General features: G+C 45.7%; 1 protein-coding gene across 3 annotated transcripts in view; it reads right to left on the minus strand.

Annotated features, from left to right (window-relative positions):
* Positions 1 to 21,966, minus strand: part of LOC138581133 (CMP-N-acetylneuraminate-beta-galactosamide-alpha-2,3-sialyltransferase 2-like) — a 431,707-nt gene that overhangs the window by 18,042 nt on the left and 391,699 nt on the right. For all 3 annotated transcript variants that reach the window (XM_069652226.1, XM_069652227.1, XM_069652228.1), the window contains exon 5: positions 18,290 to 18,335. In XM_069652226.1, coding sequence (XP_069508327.1) covers positions 18,290 to 18,335 — 46 coding nt within the window. The remainder of the gene's footprint in view (positions 1 to 18,289; positions 18,336 to 21,966) is intronic.

The following is a 21,966-nucleotide window of genomic DNA, read 5'->3' on the forward strand; positions in this document are numbered from 1 at the left end:
AACCTACCTTGAATCACTCCACCCACCTTACCCCTAACACAAATCACTCCATCATCTGCATAGAATCCCACCTGACAACCACACCCCCGAACTTTCTCTATAAGGACATCCACCGCTACAAGATACAAAATAGAGCTGATAACACTACCATGGGGCGTCCCATTTTCCATCAAAAACTCCCGGGACAACACATCCCCAACGCGCACCCGAAACACCTTATTCATCAGAAAATCCTTAATCCAAGAAAATAGCTTCCCCTTAACACCTTTCTCTCGCAACACAAATAGCAACCCATCCCTCCACACCATATCATATGCCTTCTCCATATCAACAAAGATCGCCCCCACCATCTCCCAACAGGACAAGGCCTCCACCACATCTGTCGCCAACTCCACACTGCATCCATCACTGATCTAAATTTACAGAACCCATGCTGAAACACACTCAGCTGCTGCTCCGACTCCAAAAAGTGCACTAGACGGCCACACACCATTTTCTCCATCACCTTGCACAAAACAGATGTCAATGCAATGGGCCTATAGGGCCCACATAAGCCAGCCAGCTTCCCCAATTCCAGAATCGGCAGGATGGCAGCCCTCTTCCACCCACTAGGCAATGTACTGTGACCCTACACTAAATTAAACAGCCGCAACACCTCCAGCAAACAAACATCTGACAAATGCTGCAAATAAATATAACGCAGCCCATCCTCACCCGGACTCGAGTCCTGTCACCCCCCTCAGCACAGCCCACAACTCGCTCAAAGCGAAGGACATATCCATACTGGATGTCCAATTGTCCTCAACATTCAGCACACCCTGACTAACAGCCATAAACTCAGCCATTTTCCGTCTGGACACTAGAGAATAATTTTCCGTGCTGTGCACACTCGCAAAATACTTACCCACTGCCTCTGCTTTACCACCAACATCCACCATATCACACCCATCATCAGTAATTACTGAAATTCGAGATCCACCTCTCGCCTGCCCGGACATATGCCGAAACCTCGCCCACACCTTTGACAAACAAGCATAACTAGAGAGAGTACCACAAAAATTGCACCAATACACCCGCTTATGACACTGAATCACCCTCTGCACCAGTGCCCTAGCCTTTTTATACACGATAATATCCACCACTGCTTTAGTATGCATGGCCTTCTGCCGCTTCCTCTTCCTATCCTGACCAGCCACTGTACAATCTGGCGACCACCACGGAACCTCAGGTTTCCAGAAGAGCTTACCTAAATAAGGGAAGCTAAAATATCCCTAACTAGGGGTTTCTTGTCCCCAAAAGGGGGTGGAGGGGCCACAACCAGTGGGATCCCACTGGCCATGTCCCCTAGGGGGTTTTAGGCTTAGCAGGCTCAGCTCCCTATTCCCAAAGTGGGTGGCTCCCCCTCAGGGAGGGGAGGATTCCCTGGATTTGTCACACTGGACAGAGTAGGGGCAGTTAGGAAGTCCCTGAGGGGGTATAGATAGCCAACATTTAGATTCTCACACTTAACAAAAGCCAGCTTTTAGACAGTAGGTGGCAACATTCAGTAGCACTAACCAGGGTTATGGACGCATGGGTTAGGTAGGCGGTTTGACGCTAGATGAGAGAGTGAGGGATAGTCCAAAACTTTTGATAAAACCCCTTGAACCACCCCCCCCCCCCCCCAAGACTGGGAATGATTGTTCAGCATCTGTGACAATACATACAAAATTGCTCTCATGTTTAGCATTCATGCATATTTCTGCATGTGTATTATCTTGTTGGGATAATAAAAGTATGAAAACATTCTAAGCAAACAATAAGCAATACCCAATATAAGCAAAAGTGTATTTGATTACAGTTTGAACCCCCTCCTCTTCACTTAACTGTGACAAAGTCCCTTGCCTGACTCTGAGGACATCTAGTGGGGTGGCCCAGGGGGCTGGCTGTCACTTCGAGCTAGTAGATGATGGGCCCAGGGTGGTATGGGGAGGATCGCTGAGTAACCCTGACTTTATCATCATCAATGGGCAGGGGTCAGTCACAGCCATTTAAGGCTGCTCTCTCTTTAAGTACAGCTCCCAGCTCGGAGGACTGGACACCATCTAGCACCATTAATATAAGTCTTTCCAGATTCCCAAAGAGGAGCGCTTTATGTATTCCTGTTAACAAGCCTATAGATTCTGTCACTTAACAGTGTGAGTGAGAGAAACCATGTAGCGAAGAAAGAAAATCATGTTGTAATGGGTAGCCAACGCACACTCAGGCATCAGAGGCTCGCTCAATGGGACCGTTCAGACTTCACAGACACATGACATTTTCCTACACCTACTAGATTCTTGAGGAATCAGGGGCACACCAGAAATTCGAGGCAAACCAGAGTTTTCTATGGAGCTTCCAAGACATTACAGACTTTCCTATAATATTCGTGCAGCGGGACCGCTTTGCAATTTAATACTGATTTAATTTCTCAGCAACACAAAGTCAGAAAGAGCAAGCAGGGAAATGGCTCTAACTTTAAAAATACTGCACTTCTTACTGTGACAATGGCAGTAACCTAGTCATGTCAAGAAGGGATAGGAACCCCTTCTCCGTAATGGTGGGAGTCCTACCAGGGAGAGATCCAGAACCAGTCCTATGCCTGATGTTCACAGTGGCAGTTGAGAGGGCCCCTGGTGGCTTGTTTTGGTCCAGACCACGGTTATCTCAAACCTTACCTCTAATAGATACTTTTCAGTGTCTTTCTGTTGCATTTAGGGACCCAGCATCTGAGCAAGATCACAAGAGAAGTGATCAGAGCGTAAACCCAGAGAAGGGAACTGAACTACAGGTCAGACTGCAAAGTGACCGGCTGCAGTGAGAGAGATCTGCTAAGAAGGGAAGCCACGACTTCGATGCAGACGTCCATTGGACGCAACTGTGAACTGTGACTGGGAGCGAGAAAGCCACATCGAGAGGTTGCCTCCATAGATGGCAGGCAAGAGGATCTCTCAGAGCTACCGAGACACTGACAAGCCTGTGCAACAACCCACAAGCCTCCTAGACCATCGCAAACAAAAGGGGGAGGAATACTCACCATCCCCCAGAGAACTTACCTTGGAGAGATTAGGAACATGATACCGGAACACAAACATGAACACTTGCCTTCCTGTGCTGCCAGCTCTATTACGCGGTGAACCCACACGGAAAAGGTTGATGGGGGGCGGGGGAAAGAAAATAAATAAAAAAGGTTGGTGGAGCGTAGACCGCTACTTATGACTTTTCACTTTACACACAAACCCTGGGTGGGGAAGACTGGCCATATTGGCCATGGAGAGAGATCCAATCCTGACAGAGCAGGGGATATAAGTAGAGAGCGGGAAGCAGGAATTGTGGGTTATTTGGGAGAGGCCAGAGGTGGAGGACGACCAAGAGACCAGCAAGAAGGAGAAAGAGCTGCAGAGTTTGGAGGGGATTTCTACAGCAGGCGAGGCATTGGCTCAAGAGTGGACCATTTATGATGATCCTGGTCATTCAGTCCTGCAAAGAAACTGGAGTACTCAGGTGAGAAAGTGCATTTAGCAAATGCTATACAATTGACATCATTCCTGATCTGGAATGAGGACATTTGCCCATAAAATTCCAGTTGTTCCCATACCAAATACTTGCCATTCTTGTGGTATGAGGTCAGGAAGCTCCTTATGGCCTTGATCTGTCTCATTAGGTCTTTGACAAAACCCTTTCTTTGTTTCCCTGTATTTTTCTTCATCTGCACCAGAGTCCAATCACCTGACTCAGAACTTACCGGTACTCCCTTCGCTGTCTTATAGGCGCTCCCTATCTCTATGAGACTGGGAATAACTCCCAGAACCATGGCGTCTGGACTCCTCTTGCCTGGACCAAAGTGAACTCTCAGAGTTACTCTCCTTGGAGTTCCTTTTAGGCTCAGGATAGAACCCAGTTTCCTCACCCCCCCCCCTACCAGGGAGTCTGGGGAATGTCCCCCTTCCCCTGAAAATACAGAGGTTTTTAGAATGCCCTTCCTAGGCTGAGGGTCTGTCTTGTGTCCTTCAGAGAAGCAGGCATGGTGGTCTCTTTGTTGTTGCATCTTCAGCCAATCTAACTCCCTGACTTTCTCCTAATAAGAGTTTACATGGTCTGAAGTACTTACAGTATTATTCCTTACTTCCCAGGACACACTGGTCCAGCCAATTTCCCTTTGTGTGGTAGAGATGAATACCCATCAATATCAGACCTTCTTGGCCTGGCCTTGGCTGGACTTCTTGATCAGTTGGGCTCGGCCTGGGTAAGTCTAGCTGAGGTCGGTTCCCATTTGTGCATGAGAGGTTTCAAATGACTGGCATGAGGCCCCTGCTGGGAAGGGCGCCTAACCTTGATCATTGGGCCTTGTCCCATATCCTGATTGGTCAGTGTGTCTCAGGGCCTGTTTATAATGTTTGCTTTCCTTGGTGAGGCTCTCAAACCCATGTCTCTATTAATTTGCTGTTGGCAGTCAGAGAGCTGGCTTTTTAATTCCGACACTAAGGCCTGATTAGTGTCAACCACCCTGCTTTGAGCTACCAACCGATCCTTTGTTGGCTGCACCTCGTGCTGAAGTGATTCCTTTTTCCTCTGTGAGCCTTGTATGCTGCGTGCACATTCAAGGTGCTTTTCCTTCCGGAGAATAATCTCTTTCTCTTGTTCATCCCTACATTTTGCTGCCGCAAATAGTTCAGCTTCTATTTGCATCACTCGCTCTACTAGCTCATTCCATTCTTCTCTAATTCTGTTCTGTTCCTGAGAACCTGATTGCCCCTTTTCCACCTCCATTCCCAACTGATTTATCCTCAGTATTAGGACGCTGTTAGCCTGATATGATATGGCATTTATAACGCACCTATACACAAGTGTTTCCAGAGATCTTCTGAAGTTTCACATTATCTACCTGCTGATGTATCTGATCAAAGTCATTTTGGGAATCAACCCCTTTAATAATGAATTGACTATTTTCAGTTTTCAATTGTTTTATTTCTGATTGGAATGTGATAATGTCCTCCAAAATTACTCTATTATGAGCAGCCCGGTCATTTAGCTTGTGTTGCAGTGCGCTCAGATTTTCTACACACTCTTTATGTGGTTTTTTCAGTGCAGAAAATGGTGTTTCACGCTCTGCACTCTCTTTCTGCAGTGTTTCCAGCTCATCTTTGAGTTGTTGAACAAGATCCTGGGTCTGTGACAGGTCTCCAGCCGGATTCATCCTACTAGCCTCACTATTTTGCCAATGCTCTTCTACTAACAACAAATGAAAATATAACTGAGCAGTTAGATGAGCCATTCGTATCTGTTCTTCACAAGCAGCTGTGGTCATATAAAACACCTCAAGTACCTGGTGTAACATTCCACCTTCAAGCCAAATATCATTGCTTACTGAGGTAACCTCCCAAACAATTCTGGTGTACCAGTTTCCAGCATCGTGTTCAACCCATTCTCCTTTAAGAAATAATTTAGCTAGGAGATGCTCCCTGGCTTCCCCAATTTATACAGTAGTAATTTTCACAATGGCTTTCTGCACCTTAGTAAAACTTTCTTGACGCACGGCCATAATTACCCTGTTCTTGCTAGATTTCCTCACACGTATAAATTCTTACACAATCTTAATTGTTCACCTATAGACCTCCCTGGTACTCAGGGGTCAAGTCCTCACGGCATTTTAACAAAGCAAAGATGACTTTCCCTCCACCTTAATGCAACTGCATCAAAATGAATGGTCTGTCACAATGTACCTGTCATGGGTCAGGAACAGACAGCTAAATCCTAGCCACGAGCTCCCAATTTGTAACAGTTTACTATGAATCCACCTTCAACACAGGGAGTTCCTTCCCTCCCCACTCAAGGTGTTATGCAACACACTTCTTAACAGATTCTTTTCTTTCGCCCTACTTTAGACCCATATCATGCCTCTTGGATCCCACCCCGTGAGCAAACAATGAGCCAAGAACCAGGCCATTGTACGTGAAATATATTGGTATTTATTTAAATAAAAAGTAATAGAAATATGCATGAAAATGTCAAACACCACTTTATCCGTGGCACAACACAATCAACTTCTCTCAGCATAAATAAATCACAAAAGTGAGTTGAAAAGAACAAAATCACAATTCTTCACTTTCTACAAATTTCACATCAAGAAATAATTAAATTGATCAATAACCAAAACAATTATAAATTTAGTGTTGTGCGATTTTGATTTTCCTGCCGCCTAAAAGGGTAGCATTAGGATTTCATGATTGTTACAAATGCACATGGCAATTATGATTTCGCCCCCACACTTTTGGTTTTGGTTGTGATTTAGCGGTTGGTTTTACAGACCCCCATTGCCTACTTTGGTCTGTGTTGGGAAAGCTGGACAGAAAAATTGGAATGATTTGGGGAATTTTGGATTTCAAACCCCCTCCATTGAAAGGCCAGTGTTGGCGAAGCTGGATAAAAATGTTGGGACTGATTTAAGAACAAAGACACCCCTCTTCCTTAAAGAAATCGGGGTCAGCAGGACAAAAAGGATTTCCCAATTAATGTATAGCCCATAGTTTTCAGCGCACAATGGGAAGTGAGATTTGTTAATTTTGAAATTTAACAAAATTCACCCCGTAGTGTTCTGACAAATGGGGAAGTAAATTAATATTTTTAGTTAAATAGGCTAAGGATCTACACAGTTTTTCCCCCTGCCCACTATAAAGGGAAAGGTTTTAAGGCAAGCATACTCCTCCACCTTTTGGTTTCCTAGGGTTCAGTTCTACTTAAATAGAGAGTCTCTGTGTAAAGTTCAGGAAAGCCAGCTACATCTCGGGAAACTCTGGAAAGATAGGGCAGGGAAAGATAGGGCAGGGTCTGGTCATTCCACTCTCCACCATAGGACCCAGTCAGCTTTGAGGCCTACGTAGAAACAGACAGCTCCACGCAGATGCACTCTAGGCAATCTCCTCTGGTGTTTCGTTACAGCTGTCAGATGGTAAGTTTCAGCAGCCCTCCTGATGGTAAATTTCACCAGCTCTCGGTCCCCCCCCCCCATTGCAATCCACCTTATATAGCAGCAATGACACCACCAATTGTACAATCTTGGGGAAGAACCCTGACGAGTTCTCGCGACTAGGATTGGACAGTTACCCTTCTCTCTCCTCCCAAACCCAGCCTCCACTCAGGATTGGTTTAGGGGACTGGAGAAACATATGGCAATCCCCATTTGTAATTGCCATTTGTTGTCCTTTCCATTGTTTGGCAAAATCTAGTTATGTTTCAAAAACTTTGTGATTAACTAGTGACTGCCATAATATATATATTTTCCTTTTCAGCTAATAGTGGAGCATTTAATCAAACAGCAGCCGGGTCTGCACCATGTTGCATGACAATTTCCTGCCATTTTCACAAAAAGCATAATAGTTATGAATATGCTATTTATTACCCATTTTCCAAATGTTTCCCTCCACCCGTTCACCAACTCTCATATTTGGAACCATTTCAGATCATCCAGAAACACATCTTAGATGGCTATTACAGTTTCTGGAGTCGCAGGTGGATGAATTTTATATCTCCACAATCGCCTGGAAATTACATAAAAAAGAACACATACATGTAATCAGTATGATTTATGGTTACTGAGAAAAAGGCCTAAATGGTAATAGTCCTTTTAAATGAATTGTGAATTTTCATGTAGGACAAATGGCCATTCTCCTGCCTTCAGGCCATATGTTCTCACTGGGTCAGCCTGTAACCAGAGTTTTTATTTTTCTCTTTGTGGTTGCAGCTTGCTCTTGGTTGCCTTCATTTTCACACCTTTTTGCTCCGGCCAAGGGGAACTTTTCCTGCAGTAACTGCATTCAGAGCCAGCCAGTCTGGGAGAACACTGGTTTTCCACACCTTTAGCAGGACATGCTATTGCAGTTTGCAATTAGATGGGAAATGTAACATCCAGACAGGCAGTGGGGGATTTCCTGGTGAAGTTTGCCTACAGCCAGCAAAAAGGGTTTGCCTGGGCTGAATTTTTTTCATGAAAACAAAGTGGCTTTTCAAATGTCACTGGGAGTTTGAATGTGAAACATAATATACATAACTTTTTGTCAACATGCACCATGTCTTTTTCCCTGACATTTTTCCTGTTAGCAGCAGTATATTTTCACTTTTTTTTTATTTATTTGCATTTGTAGAGCGCACAACTCCCCTCGGGCATCGTGCCGCTGTTAAGAAGGCTTACTTGGTTACAAAGTGCTTGTGAGAGGTCTTAATTACAGATGTTCTAGCAAGGAACAGTACAGTACAGTTAGCTGGACCCCTTTTAGATTGGGGACGGTAGCATGTAATGCAGAGTCAAGTTGTGTGGCACAGACATGAAGCACACCCATCTTGAAGGGCGGCATCAGCATACAATGCAGAGAGTCAGAAATATGTGGCACATATATGAGGCGCACCCCATCTTAATGGGTGGCCTCAGCATACAATGCATGGGGTCAAAAATATGTGGCACAGACATGAAGCGCACCCCCTCTTAAAAGGGTGACCTCCGCATACAATGCAGAGAGTCAAAATATATGGCACAGACATGAAGCGCACCCCATCTTGAAGGGTGGGAGCAACATAGAAAGCCCAGGGGTCATTTTATCTTATAGAGTGCATGGGTAGGGGAAGGGGGAGCATACTCACTCACAGGCGACCAGGGGGGGAGGAGAGGGAGCATACTCACTCACAGGCGACCAAGGGGGGGTGGGGTCATACTCACTCACAGGCAACCAAGGGAGGGGTGGTGGGGCCATACTCACTCACAGGTGACCAGGGGGGGTGGTGGGGCATATTCACTCACAGGCAACCAAGGGGGGGTGGGCGCATACTCACTCACAGGCGACCAAGGGGGGAGGGGGGGTGGGGACATACTCACTCACAGGCGACCAAGGGGGGAGGTGGTGGGGCGCATACTCACTCGCAGGCAACCAAGGGAGGATTGTGGGGGGGCATACTCACTCACAGGTGACCGGGGATGTGGGGCATACTCACTCACAGGTGACCAAAGGGGGGTGAGGGTATACTCACTCACAGGTGACCAAGGGGGGGGTTGCAGGGGCATACTCACACATATGGGTGGGTGACTGCGGTGGACAGGGGTAGACAGGGCCTTTGTTGTGGGCTTTGGGTGGATGGCCAGCTCCCGCCGGTAGCCCTCATTGGCTTATCAAGCCAAGTGCAACCAATGGGAGGGGGAGTAGGGCCAAGCCACAAGAATGCAGTTGTAATGGTGAGAAAAACAAGCACTAAACAAAACACAAAGGACTGTTTATGGGGTTGCCAACTGTGAGTTGCCCAAAGCGTTGTCACACTGAAAAATCACAGTTTGTCGAGTGGAAAAAGTTACAAGGGACCAGCTTCGCTAACTGGGCTTTCCAAATCGTCTCTGGTGCACTGTGTAGTGCTAAAAGGCACATGCTGGACCACCTTGGTCTTCACATGTGTCTGCTGCCTTGCAGATGAAGGACATTGTTCTCTTTGATAGGTTTTCTCTGTTTTAGGCAGGTGCAAGTTTTCGTTAAAAACAAGGAAGAAAACGTTCTTCGGTAGGTTCCTCTCTGGAGGTTTCCTTCTAAAATTGGACCCCTATTTTATTTCTAAGGGGGTCCTTTCTGGGAATGAGCTGTGCCTGTGCAGATGGATATTAACACTAAGTCAGGTCATTTTAAAGCCTTGAGAAAAACAAGCAGCCATGTTGGAGGCAGCAAACACAATGAGGCGGGGTAGCAGAAAGTACAATAAATGTCTTGAAAAGCAGTAAAGATTCAAAGCGCCTCTCCTCAGAGTCCATCCTCAGCAGGCGCGATGGAAAGATCGAATTTAGAAGCATTTATTTCAATAAAATACAGTGGCACGTGCGCTAGTTGTAAAAAGCACCAGGCTTACCCCAGCGGTTCTGTGGCAGCCCCCATGAGGCAGGTAGAGAGCATCAGGCAGGTCCTCTGTAGGCAGGAGAAGTGGCATAGAAGGAGTTTAAACTGCAGATACGCATTTCACACAGTTTTTGGGATCAGTGTTTAAAACTCCTGCTTTTGAGGTGAAAAGGACCTTCAGTTTTCACTTGCAGCCACAAGCAAAGCAGTGTTTGTGTAAGTGTTGAAAAATCCTGCTTTTCATGTGAAAGAAGTTAGTGGGGATGGAGGCTAAACCATAGTCCGAAATTCAAACACTATAATACACTTTTGTAGGGTAATGCAAGAAAACACAAGAAAGAAGCGTGTGGGAAGAAAGTGGGAAGAGGCGAAGTTAGTGCAGAAGAAATTCTCAAAATACACTATGGGGGGTGATGTTAACAAGCACAGAAGGAGCAAGTGTGCTATATACGCAGAACAGACCACCGCCCACGGGAAAAGGTTTCATGGGGTGTGCCGAATTGCAGCACAGGCTTAGAGGACGAGGAGGGCCACCTAGGGCAGGTTGGTATGGATATCAGATGCAGCAAGGCCAAGAGGCGTTTTCAGGGGCTATCAGAGACCAATGGGGGACCACCTCAGTGTTTGGCGTGTGGATAGATAGGACATATTTCTCGTGTGTAGAAGCAGGGAAGGGATGCAACAAAATGGGGGAATGCAATACCAGCCCACATTTCAGGGAGAACAGACTCACTATTATACCCAAGACCAAACACAGTGACACGTGCAGACCCCAGATGCACATGCACAGTCATACCACCCTATGACACAGACACCACAGATACAGGGGCCCGCACAATCATATTCACTGGCACCGCCTGCACCGCAGATGCAGAGTAACATATAGTCACTGCACGTGACACAGCAGAATGATGGGACACGCACATGTGCAGATTCAATGGGAGTAGCTCCCATTCACTGTGGTGGAGCCATTCCATTCACAGGGAATGGAATGTCATTGTAACCACAATAGGACAGCCCACAGATGGACCTGATGTGTTCTATCCTATCGATTACACCCAACCCGGCAGAGGAACAACGTATACGGGTGACGATAGGTGACAAGGCTTTCTCCTTCCTTGTAGACACAGGGGCGACTATGTCCTGTATCAGGGAGGGAAGGTATCCAATGTCAGGCATTGCCATGAATGTGCATGGATTTTCTTGGGCGACGGATTTGGTCCCTTTTACAGATGATGTTACACTTTCTATAAGGAAGCACGACTTAGCTCTACCATTATTGTATTCCTGACAGACACCAGTAAACATAATGGGAAGGGACATCATGAATAAACTTAACATGACCATCTCATTCACAAACCAAGGGATAGTGTGCTGGGATCCACCTTTTGAATATAAGGGAGATTATTCAAGCATATTGTGTACGCACAGTACAGACCGGGGTGGCAGCCGATTTGGAGCTATTCCAATATCGAGTGGAAGTGATAATAGCATGCCTCCCAGGGATTCAGGGGAAACTATGGCATCTTCCAAATGAGTACATATTCAGACCAGAACTACCATTAGATGAGCCAGAAGGGAGAGTGATCTCGCTAGAACTAGAGGCAGTGATAGTGGGAGAAGATAGAAGAACACTGCATGGGACAGATGACACCAGACGAGCTTGGAGGACAGTAATTGCAGTGGAAGAAGGTTACAGGTTGACTATCGTGACTGATGAAGAACTGTTTCAGGAAAATCGTTGAGATCACTAAATGGCATTAAATATTAGCATCACATACTAGGTGAAGATACACTACAAGGAAGTACCACAGAGAATGGCCATGATGCTGCAAGCACCGCTGCCATTCCTCAAAGGAAGACTTGGCAAAGGTCCTCAGTGTCTTATGGACCACAAGTCCCTATGACGTGAAGCTCTTGAAGGGAATAGGGGCAGTGAAGGTAAAGCTCAAACCAGGAGCAATTTTACAGACAATATCCCCTGTCAAGGGAGGCAGATGAGGGCATTTACGAGACAATCACAGCCCTAGTTAAACAAGGCATTCTGGTACCATCAGAATCACAGTACAATACTGCGGTGTACCCTGTGAAAAAGGTAACAGGGGGGTTGTGGCATTTTATACAGGAATTACGCCCTTTGAACCAGATTGTCGAGGCAGAATTTCCTTTAGTTCCGAATCCGGCAACAATTTTGTGTAGCATTCCTACGGAAGCTACCCACTTCACGGTTATAGATCTGAAGAATGCTGCTTCTCTATACCACTCCACCCAGGCTCACAAGAATTGACTTCATTTCTATATAGAAATGAAAAGTAGAAACATTCTCTGCTCCCACATGGGTAATGGGAGTCCCCTTCCATATTCAATAGACTCCTCCAAATGGACTTGGGCAACATGTAATTGGAAAGTGTTATACAGTGTGTGGACAACATTTTGATTAGCAGCAAATCTGAAGTGCAGTGTAGAAATGGCTCAGCGCATATGTTGACCGTACTCACAGAAAAAGGGTACAAGGTAGTCAAAGTACAATTACAGTATTGCCAGAAGGAAGTGTCATACATTGGATAGTTGATATCGCATGAGGGGCGAAAAGTGAAACCAGAAAGGGCAGAGGCAATTCACAAGACACCAAAACCCATGACAATAAGATAAATGCAACAGTTTTTAGGTCCTGCTATTATCGCAGAGCATGGGTATTCGATTACAGCACATACGCAAGCCTTTGAAAAGTGCACTGAAGGAAGCACAAAGAGGGGAGGTCACATTACAGTGGACAGAATTAATGACTGGAGCATCTGAGGAGCTGAAGACAGCAAAATGCACAGCTCCAGTGTTCGGGATCCCAGACTATCAAGTCAAATATTATTTGTTCTCACACTCCAATGGAGTAGTAATGACTGCAGTGCTCACACAGAAAACCATGATCGGTCACAAACCATTAGCTTCCTACACTGGAAAACTAGATCCTGTAATGAAAGGGCATTACTCTTGTGAGCAGGCACTGGCTGCTGCTGCATTTGCAGTAGAGAAGTCAGCAAGTATTACCATGGGATGCAGCACCTCGCAATACTAGAATGACCCAAGAGCACACTGACCACACAAAGGGCTTTAGGATACGAGATACTATTATCCAATCCAGCTATAAAGATAGTGAGATGCCGAGCTGTGTTCCCGCCGACATTTGTCACCGAGCCCATAGAGGAGGGAGACTATGTACACGATTGTACCACAAACATAGAAAGCTGTGACGATATTCCAAAAGTGAGGTAGAAGCAACTTGAGGAGGGGAGAAGTACTTTATATTGACAGTTCATCAACAATAGACCAGACCACGGGAGAAAGACATACTGGGATGGCAGTGGTAAGGCTAAAAGCGGGTGGGACAAGTGAGGTGGTAGTAAGCGCACGCTTACCATCACATTTTTCAGCACAGACTGCAGAACTGGTGGCTCTTATCTTGGCATTGGAACAGAGCACAAACCAGAAAGTGACAATTTATTCGGTTTCAGCCTACGTGACGTCTACAGTTCACTTTGGACTGCCAGACTGGCTGAGGAGGGGCTTCCGACGTGCTGATGGCATGCTGATGCAGCACTTGCCCTTATTGGGGAGACTGAGAGTGGTGCTCTGATTCCCAATAGGCATAGCAGTCGTGACGTGCCAGGCCCACACGAGGGGGGGAGGATCCCATTTCCAGGGGCAATGAAGCAGCAGATGTGGAAGCAAAGCACGCTGCATATTTTGAGGACATCCTAGATATGGATACCCCATCCCGAGCGCATAATTATGCACAAACTATGGTAGTAAAGTAGTGATGCCATTATCATTGTTACACATAGTGCTGACACAACTACACCATCCTACCCATATGGGGAAGGATGTACTTGCTGCTTACAATGGAGACAATTTATTTTGTTCATACCTGGCGGAACATGTGGCAGAGTTTATGACCAACTGCATTATCCGCAGGAGTTACACAGTAGGCCATACATTGAGGGTAGTGAGAGGAGCCATACCTTGCCAACCGGGTCCATTCCAATACCTCCATATTAACTATGTTGACATGCTTCAAGTATGCCAGGGCTACCGCTACATGATAGTGGTTGAGTGCCTGTTTTCCCGATGGATCAAAGCCAGGCCCGGTTCCCATCCTGATGCTCTTAGAGCGGCAAAATTCCTGGTTAGAGAAATGTTCCCAAGATGGGGCGTGTGTGAGGTCCTGTGGTATGACAACGGCCCACACTTCGCCAATGAGATTTTCCAACATATTGCATCCTTGCTAGGGATTCAGCACAAATTCTCCTGTGCGTATCACCCACAAGCAAATGGAATAAGCAAGTGCCTCAACGGGCTGCTTAAGGAAACCATTGCCAAAATAAAAGTAACCCTGATTAAAAGCTGGATCCACTGTTTGCCTTTAGCTTTGTTCGCATTGCGCAACAAACCAGGGTTCCACCACCACTAAACCCCACACAAGGTGGTAACCGTGCAGTGCATGCGACTTCCCCTGGCTCCTACCACTAGGGCTTTAACGGCTGCAGAGGGAAGAATGTATGATTTCACTGCTGCCTTGATGGTAGTGCGTTTTTTATTTCTCGCCAACTGCAGGCATGACGGGAGAGGTCCAAGAAGAACAAGGAATATAACAATACAGAGATCAGCGAAAATCATCTCAAGCCACCACAACTTTACCCAGGAGACTCAGTGTTATTACGGAACTTCACCCGGACCTGGTACAAACCCAGGTTCACAGGACCACACAGGGCAGCACACCGTCGAAGAAGATACTGATAGGGAAGTTTATAACTTCCTTGCGGACATGAAACCCTGTCGAGCAGCGGGCTCTCCTAACAGCGATGAGGAGGGGGCCAATATCGTGGAAGAAGAAGATCAGCAAAGATCATTATAGCCCAGCAGGGGCCAACCAATGATTACACGCTCTAGAGCAAGTACGTAGGGAAAGGACTTCCTACACATCCAGAGTGCGGGCACACTGTCTGTTTTTACACATAGGCATTCAACGTGAAAGTAGCGACTGATTTCTTTCGTGTTGCATGATTCCCCAGGACCCTCACCCCACAACCTATCAGGGCCAATATGAACATTTTGTTAGAAGTTCCGAATGAGAAAGAAGACCATCTCCAAGTTTATTCGTTCATGCTTTTCTGATCCACTTGGCCCAAACATACCCACAACTTTGCCAAGGAAGTCCCTCAGTAATTGAAATACTCTGTGACTCTAGAATACGCATTGGTTGGGAACGATTATTCTTCATCATAATCACACAATATTATGCCTGCAGAGCTTGAACTAATATGTATTAACAACATAATAACGAATTTCTAGTAAATTCCATGCGGTTCATCATTACCTCTGGAGCTACACAAGATTCCGAAGCGGAGTAAGTTATGGATGTCATTATTAAAAGTGTGATAATGATCATTTGTGTCCTCTTTTTTCTCTCCATCTTTAACCTCATTTTTTGGCGAATGTTATTTGTTGTAGAAAAACAAGCTGTGACCCCTACTAACGTAACCCCAGTTCTGGCAGGTATGGCTACCATGTCATGTCAGGTGAGAAGCACTACCAAAGTAGTAAGGAGAGTTAGGCGCAGAGCTGATGTAGATGTAGGAGGGGTTGATTCCAATCTAACTGATACAGCCGAGTATCTAATAACATGTGGTATAAACACTCTACTAAAGTAGGCATAGAAACCACATGAAACCACCATAGAAAGCTGCTATGTCTGCTCTCTCATCCCCTATGCCATGGGTGCCTCCAGAACGTTTGTGGCAACTGAACTTCCAGCAGCAAGAGCACAGTGCCTTATGTACCTATCTCCCTACTTTGGGCTCTTCTGTCTCTCACCCCGCCTTGGGGTTTCACTTTTCACACCCTGTCTTGGGGTCTTGTTTTATTCACCCTGCCTTGGGGTCTTATCTCTAACACCCCGCCTTGGTGTTTTGCTTCTCTTACTTCACCTTGGGGTCTGGTTTCGTTCACCCACTGTCCCCCTTTCCTTTGTGTGCTGGGTCCCTCACCCTGCTTTGGGCTCTTAACCCGCCTTGGGGTCTTCTCAGTTCTTAATCCCCACTCCTACTTCCCTGAGGTGACCTTTTGTCTCACTGCAAACTCCGCGGGAGAATCGGGAGGTTGGCCCATGCAGCAGCACCTCTGTCTTTCTTCCAATGTTTCACTTCTAGCAGAGCTTACCCTTATTTCCTAGTGTCCTCCTGCCGGTCTCCAATGGCAGGTTGTTGGCCTGCCAGTTCTCGGGTGGCTGCGGCTCCTGGCCGGGTGATCCAGGCTTCGGTTCTGGCAGGTCAGTCGACACTCTGCTGGCTTGGCTGGGTCTCCAATATTATATTCATTCATTCATTCATTCCTCCTCCTCCTTCCTCCTCCCTCCTCCCTCCTCCTCCGGAACTGGGTGTGCAACCAGACGGTCAGAAATTACACAAATTCAGCCATTCTTACATGTTGTGACCAATCATTATTGATAATGATCTACCATGTAGCCAAGAAAGATACCAGGATGTTGAACATAGGGAGGATTACTCATATGCCTTTCTAGGGCCCTCCTGTCCTCTAAGGGAGGGGGTGAAGTCATCCCCATTGAGATACCACTTGTCCTGTCTTAATGGGCGTGCTTCCTTAGTCTGAAAGGTGGTGGCTCCCACTTGGGGAGAGGAGACGAAATCTCTGGATTTGTGACAGCTGGCTCTATCAAGCAGTAACATAAAACATTTGCCGGCCAAGGTAATTTTTAAGTAGTCTGCAGAGAGTTAATTGCAGTTATAAATGCACTACTGGTGTAAAAATAAATCCTAACCAAGTTTGCCTTCTGCTACTTGATTTAGATCTAGTCCTGCCGCTGAGGGCCTGTTTGAAGAAGCATTGACAAAGTCATCCGCTTTGGCTTGTTTATAGGTATTCGGCATATGCAAGGCATGTTCATCATACGCCTAGGTAATCACACCATTTTCCAGCTGTTGCCATCCTATGGCCAGATCTATTACAATTTTGGCATTGCCTGGCAAATGCTTATCCCATACCTATATGGCAGCCCACACTGTTGTCTTTACCAATGCTTGTATTCAGTTGAAGTGACTGCAGCCAGATAATTACTGGCCACTACAAAGTGTGTTACCTTTATAAGGTATGTTATGTGCTCGCACAAATTATTGAATGTCTGTTTTTCAAAATTACTGTCATTTATAAATAAAATCATTTATTAAGAGAAAAGGATATAGTAATAATATAAAATGAATATTCAAGGATCACCTGTCATGGCTGATGACATGCTCTACACTTAGGAAAAAAAAATGTTTACCTATTGACACTTTCTAGAGCCCTCACAGTTGTAATTTGATCCAATCACAATATGTTTCAGCTATATTTGTAACTAGCAAAAAGTAGCCATACTCCACATGGGTTCTGTAGACAGACATGATAACACTCATCAATTGTTGAAAATCAATGGTCCTGTAGGTCGATTTTCCGAGCCGTTTACACGCTTGATGTGCTTTGCACTCTGAAGTGAACTGCACTGAGAATGGGCACATGCGGCTGACCGGCATACCCCGGAGCAGACGTGAAGGGGAGGCGAGAGTTGGTGTTCTGCAGCATAGTAGGACCTTTTGTACACTCTCCCCACCTGCTGCCTCACCCTGGCACGGTGCAGTGTGTTGTGGTGCAAATATCTCTGAAACGGTGCGCCCCAGGCCCTTGAAACTTCTGGCAACCGTCTCATACGTGAAGGGGCTGAAATCTGGGGAAAGGGGTGGGGTGTCCAATTGTCATGTAGCCAGTAATATGTCCAGAGGGTCCCAATAGGCAACTATGCAAAATGTGGTGAACATTGGTGGAATGGTGTGGAATTGTATAAGGAACAAATTAGCAGATGTTCTGATATATATATATATATATATATATATACATATATCGTAGATTGCGTGTTTTAGTGTTAATGAGGAATCACAGATGACACTAATACACATGCTGTAAAGGTTTGTGTGTCAAAACGTATCTTGCTCAATTTGCATGCATAGTTGGATCAAAGATTCCAATGTATTGTTTTGAGGTTTAATGTTGGGGATGAATAATAGAGTGCCCTTTTGTTTTGTATTATTCCAGGCAATGTCTAATCCAGCAACAATGCAAACAGTGCCAATCAAAATTGCAAACCAAAGTTTACGCCTTGTTGCGCTCTCTCCCACTCCTCGTCCCCCAATCCTCCCGCCACCCCATCTCCATCCTTTTTGGATGCCCCCAGTACCACTGATTCCTTTTATTCGCTTCCACCACTGCCTTGTTGCACAAGTTGGCGCTAGAAAGAGCTCGACTGAGAAAATAAGTTGCCTACCCCGAAACACGTGGACAATTAGGAAAAGGAAGGTTTCTCTTACCTTGTCTCGATCAGCCTTGATAAACTGCTTCACTCTCATGTAGGTGCTGCAAGAGAAGAGCATTGCGCCCATGTTATTCAGAGACTTTGCACACGCAGAGTATAACGTTATCCGACTAAAAACACGAGTAGAAGAACAGTATCAAACCCCAGCCCCAGGACCTCACAGGCCTGTACTCCAGGAGACGTTCTAATATTGCCAGCTACATTACGGAGCAGGCATTGGCCCTTTCGTTTCAGAGTAAAAATCATACGTTTGCATCATTGAAATTACCACACATATTTGTTGGTATCCTGTCATATCACCTTTACGAACAAAATGCATTTTAATGCAAGCAGTTGATTGCAATGGCATTGCGTTTACCAAAAAAAAACAGGCACGGGCAAAGCCAATAGGTTTGGCTTTTGATAGGCCTTGTAGAAGGCTTGGGCAGTGCGCTAAAAGGTGGGATGAGAAAATGACGGGGCGGTGACACGTCATGATGCAATATTTGGGCGTGGGGCCTAAATATGGTCTGTGCAGCCTGAAATCCCAAGTAGCCATTACAGCTTTAAGAGTTCGGGCCCAGTGGCGTACCGAACGGGGGAGTGGTGGGGGGGCAAGCTGCCCCCACACAGGCTTTTTTGCGAACCTGACCAGGACTATTATCAGCGGGACACTTCTCCCGCTGAGCACCTCAATGAGGGTGCCCAACTGGAAAGGTGTTCTGCTGAGAGTACAACGTATGCTGAGCAATTCCTGCTCAGCACGCCCATTGTCCTGGCAGCAGGACACTTTACCCTGTCTGAACCGGAGAGGTGTCCCGCTGCCACGACAATGTCCCAAGGAGCTCCAGGCATCGGAGGGGCTCTCAAGTTGCTCTGTGTCAACACAGCATTTCAATGTGAGCCATCAGGCACCGATGGGAGGGAAGGGGGACTATTAGCAGGCTCGTTTGTCCCTTTAGAAATGTGCATGGGAGGGAGTGATCAGCGGTGAGAAGGAAAGGGTGCATAATATTGCATGCTTTATTTATTTGTGGATTTTTTTATAACGTGCTTAATACCCGAGTGAAATAATGACTATGGCTTTACCCAAGGGTGATTTGTTAGGCTCACATTAACCTGCATGATGCTATTGTGACTTTGCATTCAGGATGGGGAGAATAAAACTAAAGCCATACTCTTATTGCTCAACTTTCTATGATGATGTATATAATGTAAAGCTAATTATGAAAGGATAGTTTATTATTTAATGTGCTTTGTGTCCAATGCATTTCTACAAATAAAGTATTATTTAAGCACATGAAATGCAAAAGGAAACCTTAATAAATATATATATCAACTAAACCTGTGAAGATGTGCTCAGTTGCTTAAATTGTCTACATCCCAGTTTCATCATTTAACCAATGTGTGAGATCCTGGGCAGATCTACAGCTCTGTACGCGTTTTACTCTGTAAGTGTTTCACTTCAGAGCTTATGTTAATATATGTTAATATATCATGCTGTTATTTAAAAAAGCCTGACTATAGATCTGCTCCATATATAAGAATCATGCAATTTAGGTATTTTGAACCACAAAGTTATTTGCCACTTGGCTTACTTATGGCAACTTATTCTAATGTCACTTCCATGGTGCCTCCAACTATCAAAGACTGACGTGATGTCCTTTTCTGTGAAGTCGCTTCTGTTGGTGCAATCCATTTGCAAATTAGGAAGTTTGTATGTATTTTGCCCCAGAGCGTCTGGACAGAGCTTTTGTAATGATTTGCAGTTTTATTTTCTTTGTTATGTGTTAAAATGCCATCTGTCACTAATGTTACCACAAAGGTAAATTGGGGCTGGAGTGGGCGGTTTGTGGGTGCGAATTAGACCATATGGAATTGCGTGCACTGCATTTGGGGGGGAAAGTAGTATGACTTATTTTCATGTTTCACCCCCCACTCTTGCAAAGCTGCATACTCCCCTGGTCGGGCCAATGTAATTTAAGGAGTGACCAAACAGACCAAATTGAGTTTTATATGCACAATAAAAGGAACTAAATTCTAATTTAAAAAATATATTAACATGTAATGAATCTGCTGTAAAATTGTGATAAAAATAAAAGTGTACAAATGTGAAATTGAACATCGAATCAAAATAGATCAGTGCTCCATGCAGTCCCATAGTTCTTTTGAAAGAAATCCTTGATGCTTATGCACTATATAAAATAATTGCAATTACAATACTCTGAAACAATGTGTTGCATAAAATAAAACAAAATATCGGGCCTCATTACAGGTCAGATGGTCCGGAAATAACGGTGGCGGTAAACCCGCCGCCACCGTTGTTTCCGGACCGCCTGATCCCGACTCCTGCAGGTGGGAGGTGATGTTCCCGCCAGGTCTGACCTGGCGGGTTTAACACCGCCCACCTGCAGGCGGACGAGGAAACACCGGCAGCATTACGAGATGCTGCCGGTGTTTCCATGATCCCCATTCCCATCGAGTCCCATAGGACTCAATGGGAATGGGGATTAACACCATTCCGCCTCCGTGATTCCCGGAAAACCGGGGTTGTAATGTCCCGGTATATCCGGGAATCACGGAGGCGGAATGGTAATACGAGTCCGGCGGTAACCAGGCGGTTTTACCGCCAGACTCGTAATGAGGCCCATTGTCTTCTAATTTACCTTAAGCGTTTGAAAGAAAAATAGGCCATTTAAGCCAAGACACACATGCCAGCCACACTGCTAACCAGTAGCCATCACTGGAAGTTCACCTCCCGTTCACAAAAACCTAATTCCTTCCAAATGTCTTAAACTGGTGGTGTGATTCTCAAACGTGCTGTATACTGACATCTACTGATAAACAGCAGCATTGGCACTCCTTTTATTTCTATCACTGCAGAAGGAAATCTGGTCGGGGAAGACAGTTCAGTGAGAGCCCTGGCTCAAAGGTGATATTTGAAGACGGCTGAGCCCTGGTCCACTTAAAGCCCTGTCGTTGGGTATTTATGCAGTAGATAAATGGATTAACCCCATTTCTAGAGTGCGCAGTCTGGTCGCGTGAAACTTTCAGAGCATGAAATAAGAGGATTTTGGAATCTTTTTCTGATCTAGTTTTATGTTATCTTTCTTAAGGATCAGTTAATTCTCCTGCACACCACGGCGCAAACTAGATTTCCTGGTCACTGAAGTTACAAATTGCTGTTATCCTTAATGGTTGACAGTGCCTTGTAGTTCATGGTGGTCAAGATTGCACAATGCATTCCGTTGGCACCATTATTTGGTGGATTTTAGTCCAACAACTGGAGCCAGGTGCGAGTATCCGGAATATCTCTGAAATGCTCCTGGACTAATGTTTGTGCATCACATTTGCGCGGGAGTATCCCGAACATGTTGCAGGCCTCTCGGGATTGGCTCCAGCTGTAGGCTGGGACACTCATGCATAAGCAGGGGGAGCACCGGAGACCCAAAGTGAAAGCCAAGGTAGGCAGAAACACAACACGGTTGTGTTTACATGCCGCTGTGTTTCTGCCTACAGCTGATTTAATTTCCCATATGGGGCTCTCGGGCTCCCCACGGGGGGCCCCGAGAGCCCCAAATGGGAAATGCTAAATGCTGCAGTGTTTCTGCCTAAATCTGCCTTCCCATTTGGGGCTCTCGGGCCCCCCGTGGGGAGCCCAAGAGCCCCAAATGGGAAAGCAGATTTAGGCAG

The sequence above is a fragment of the Ambystoma mexicanum genome, chromosome 3p (assembly GCF_040938575.1).
Source record: "Ambystoma mexicanum isolate Mex_15411 chromosome 3p, UKY_AmexF1_1, whole genome shotgun sequence".
Lineage (NCBI taxonomy): Eukaryota > Metazoa > Chordata > Amphibia > Caudata > Ambystomatidae > Ambystoma > Ambystoma mexicanum.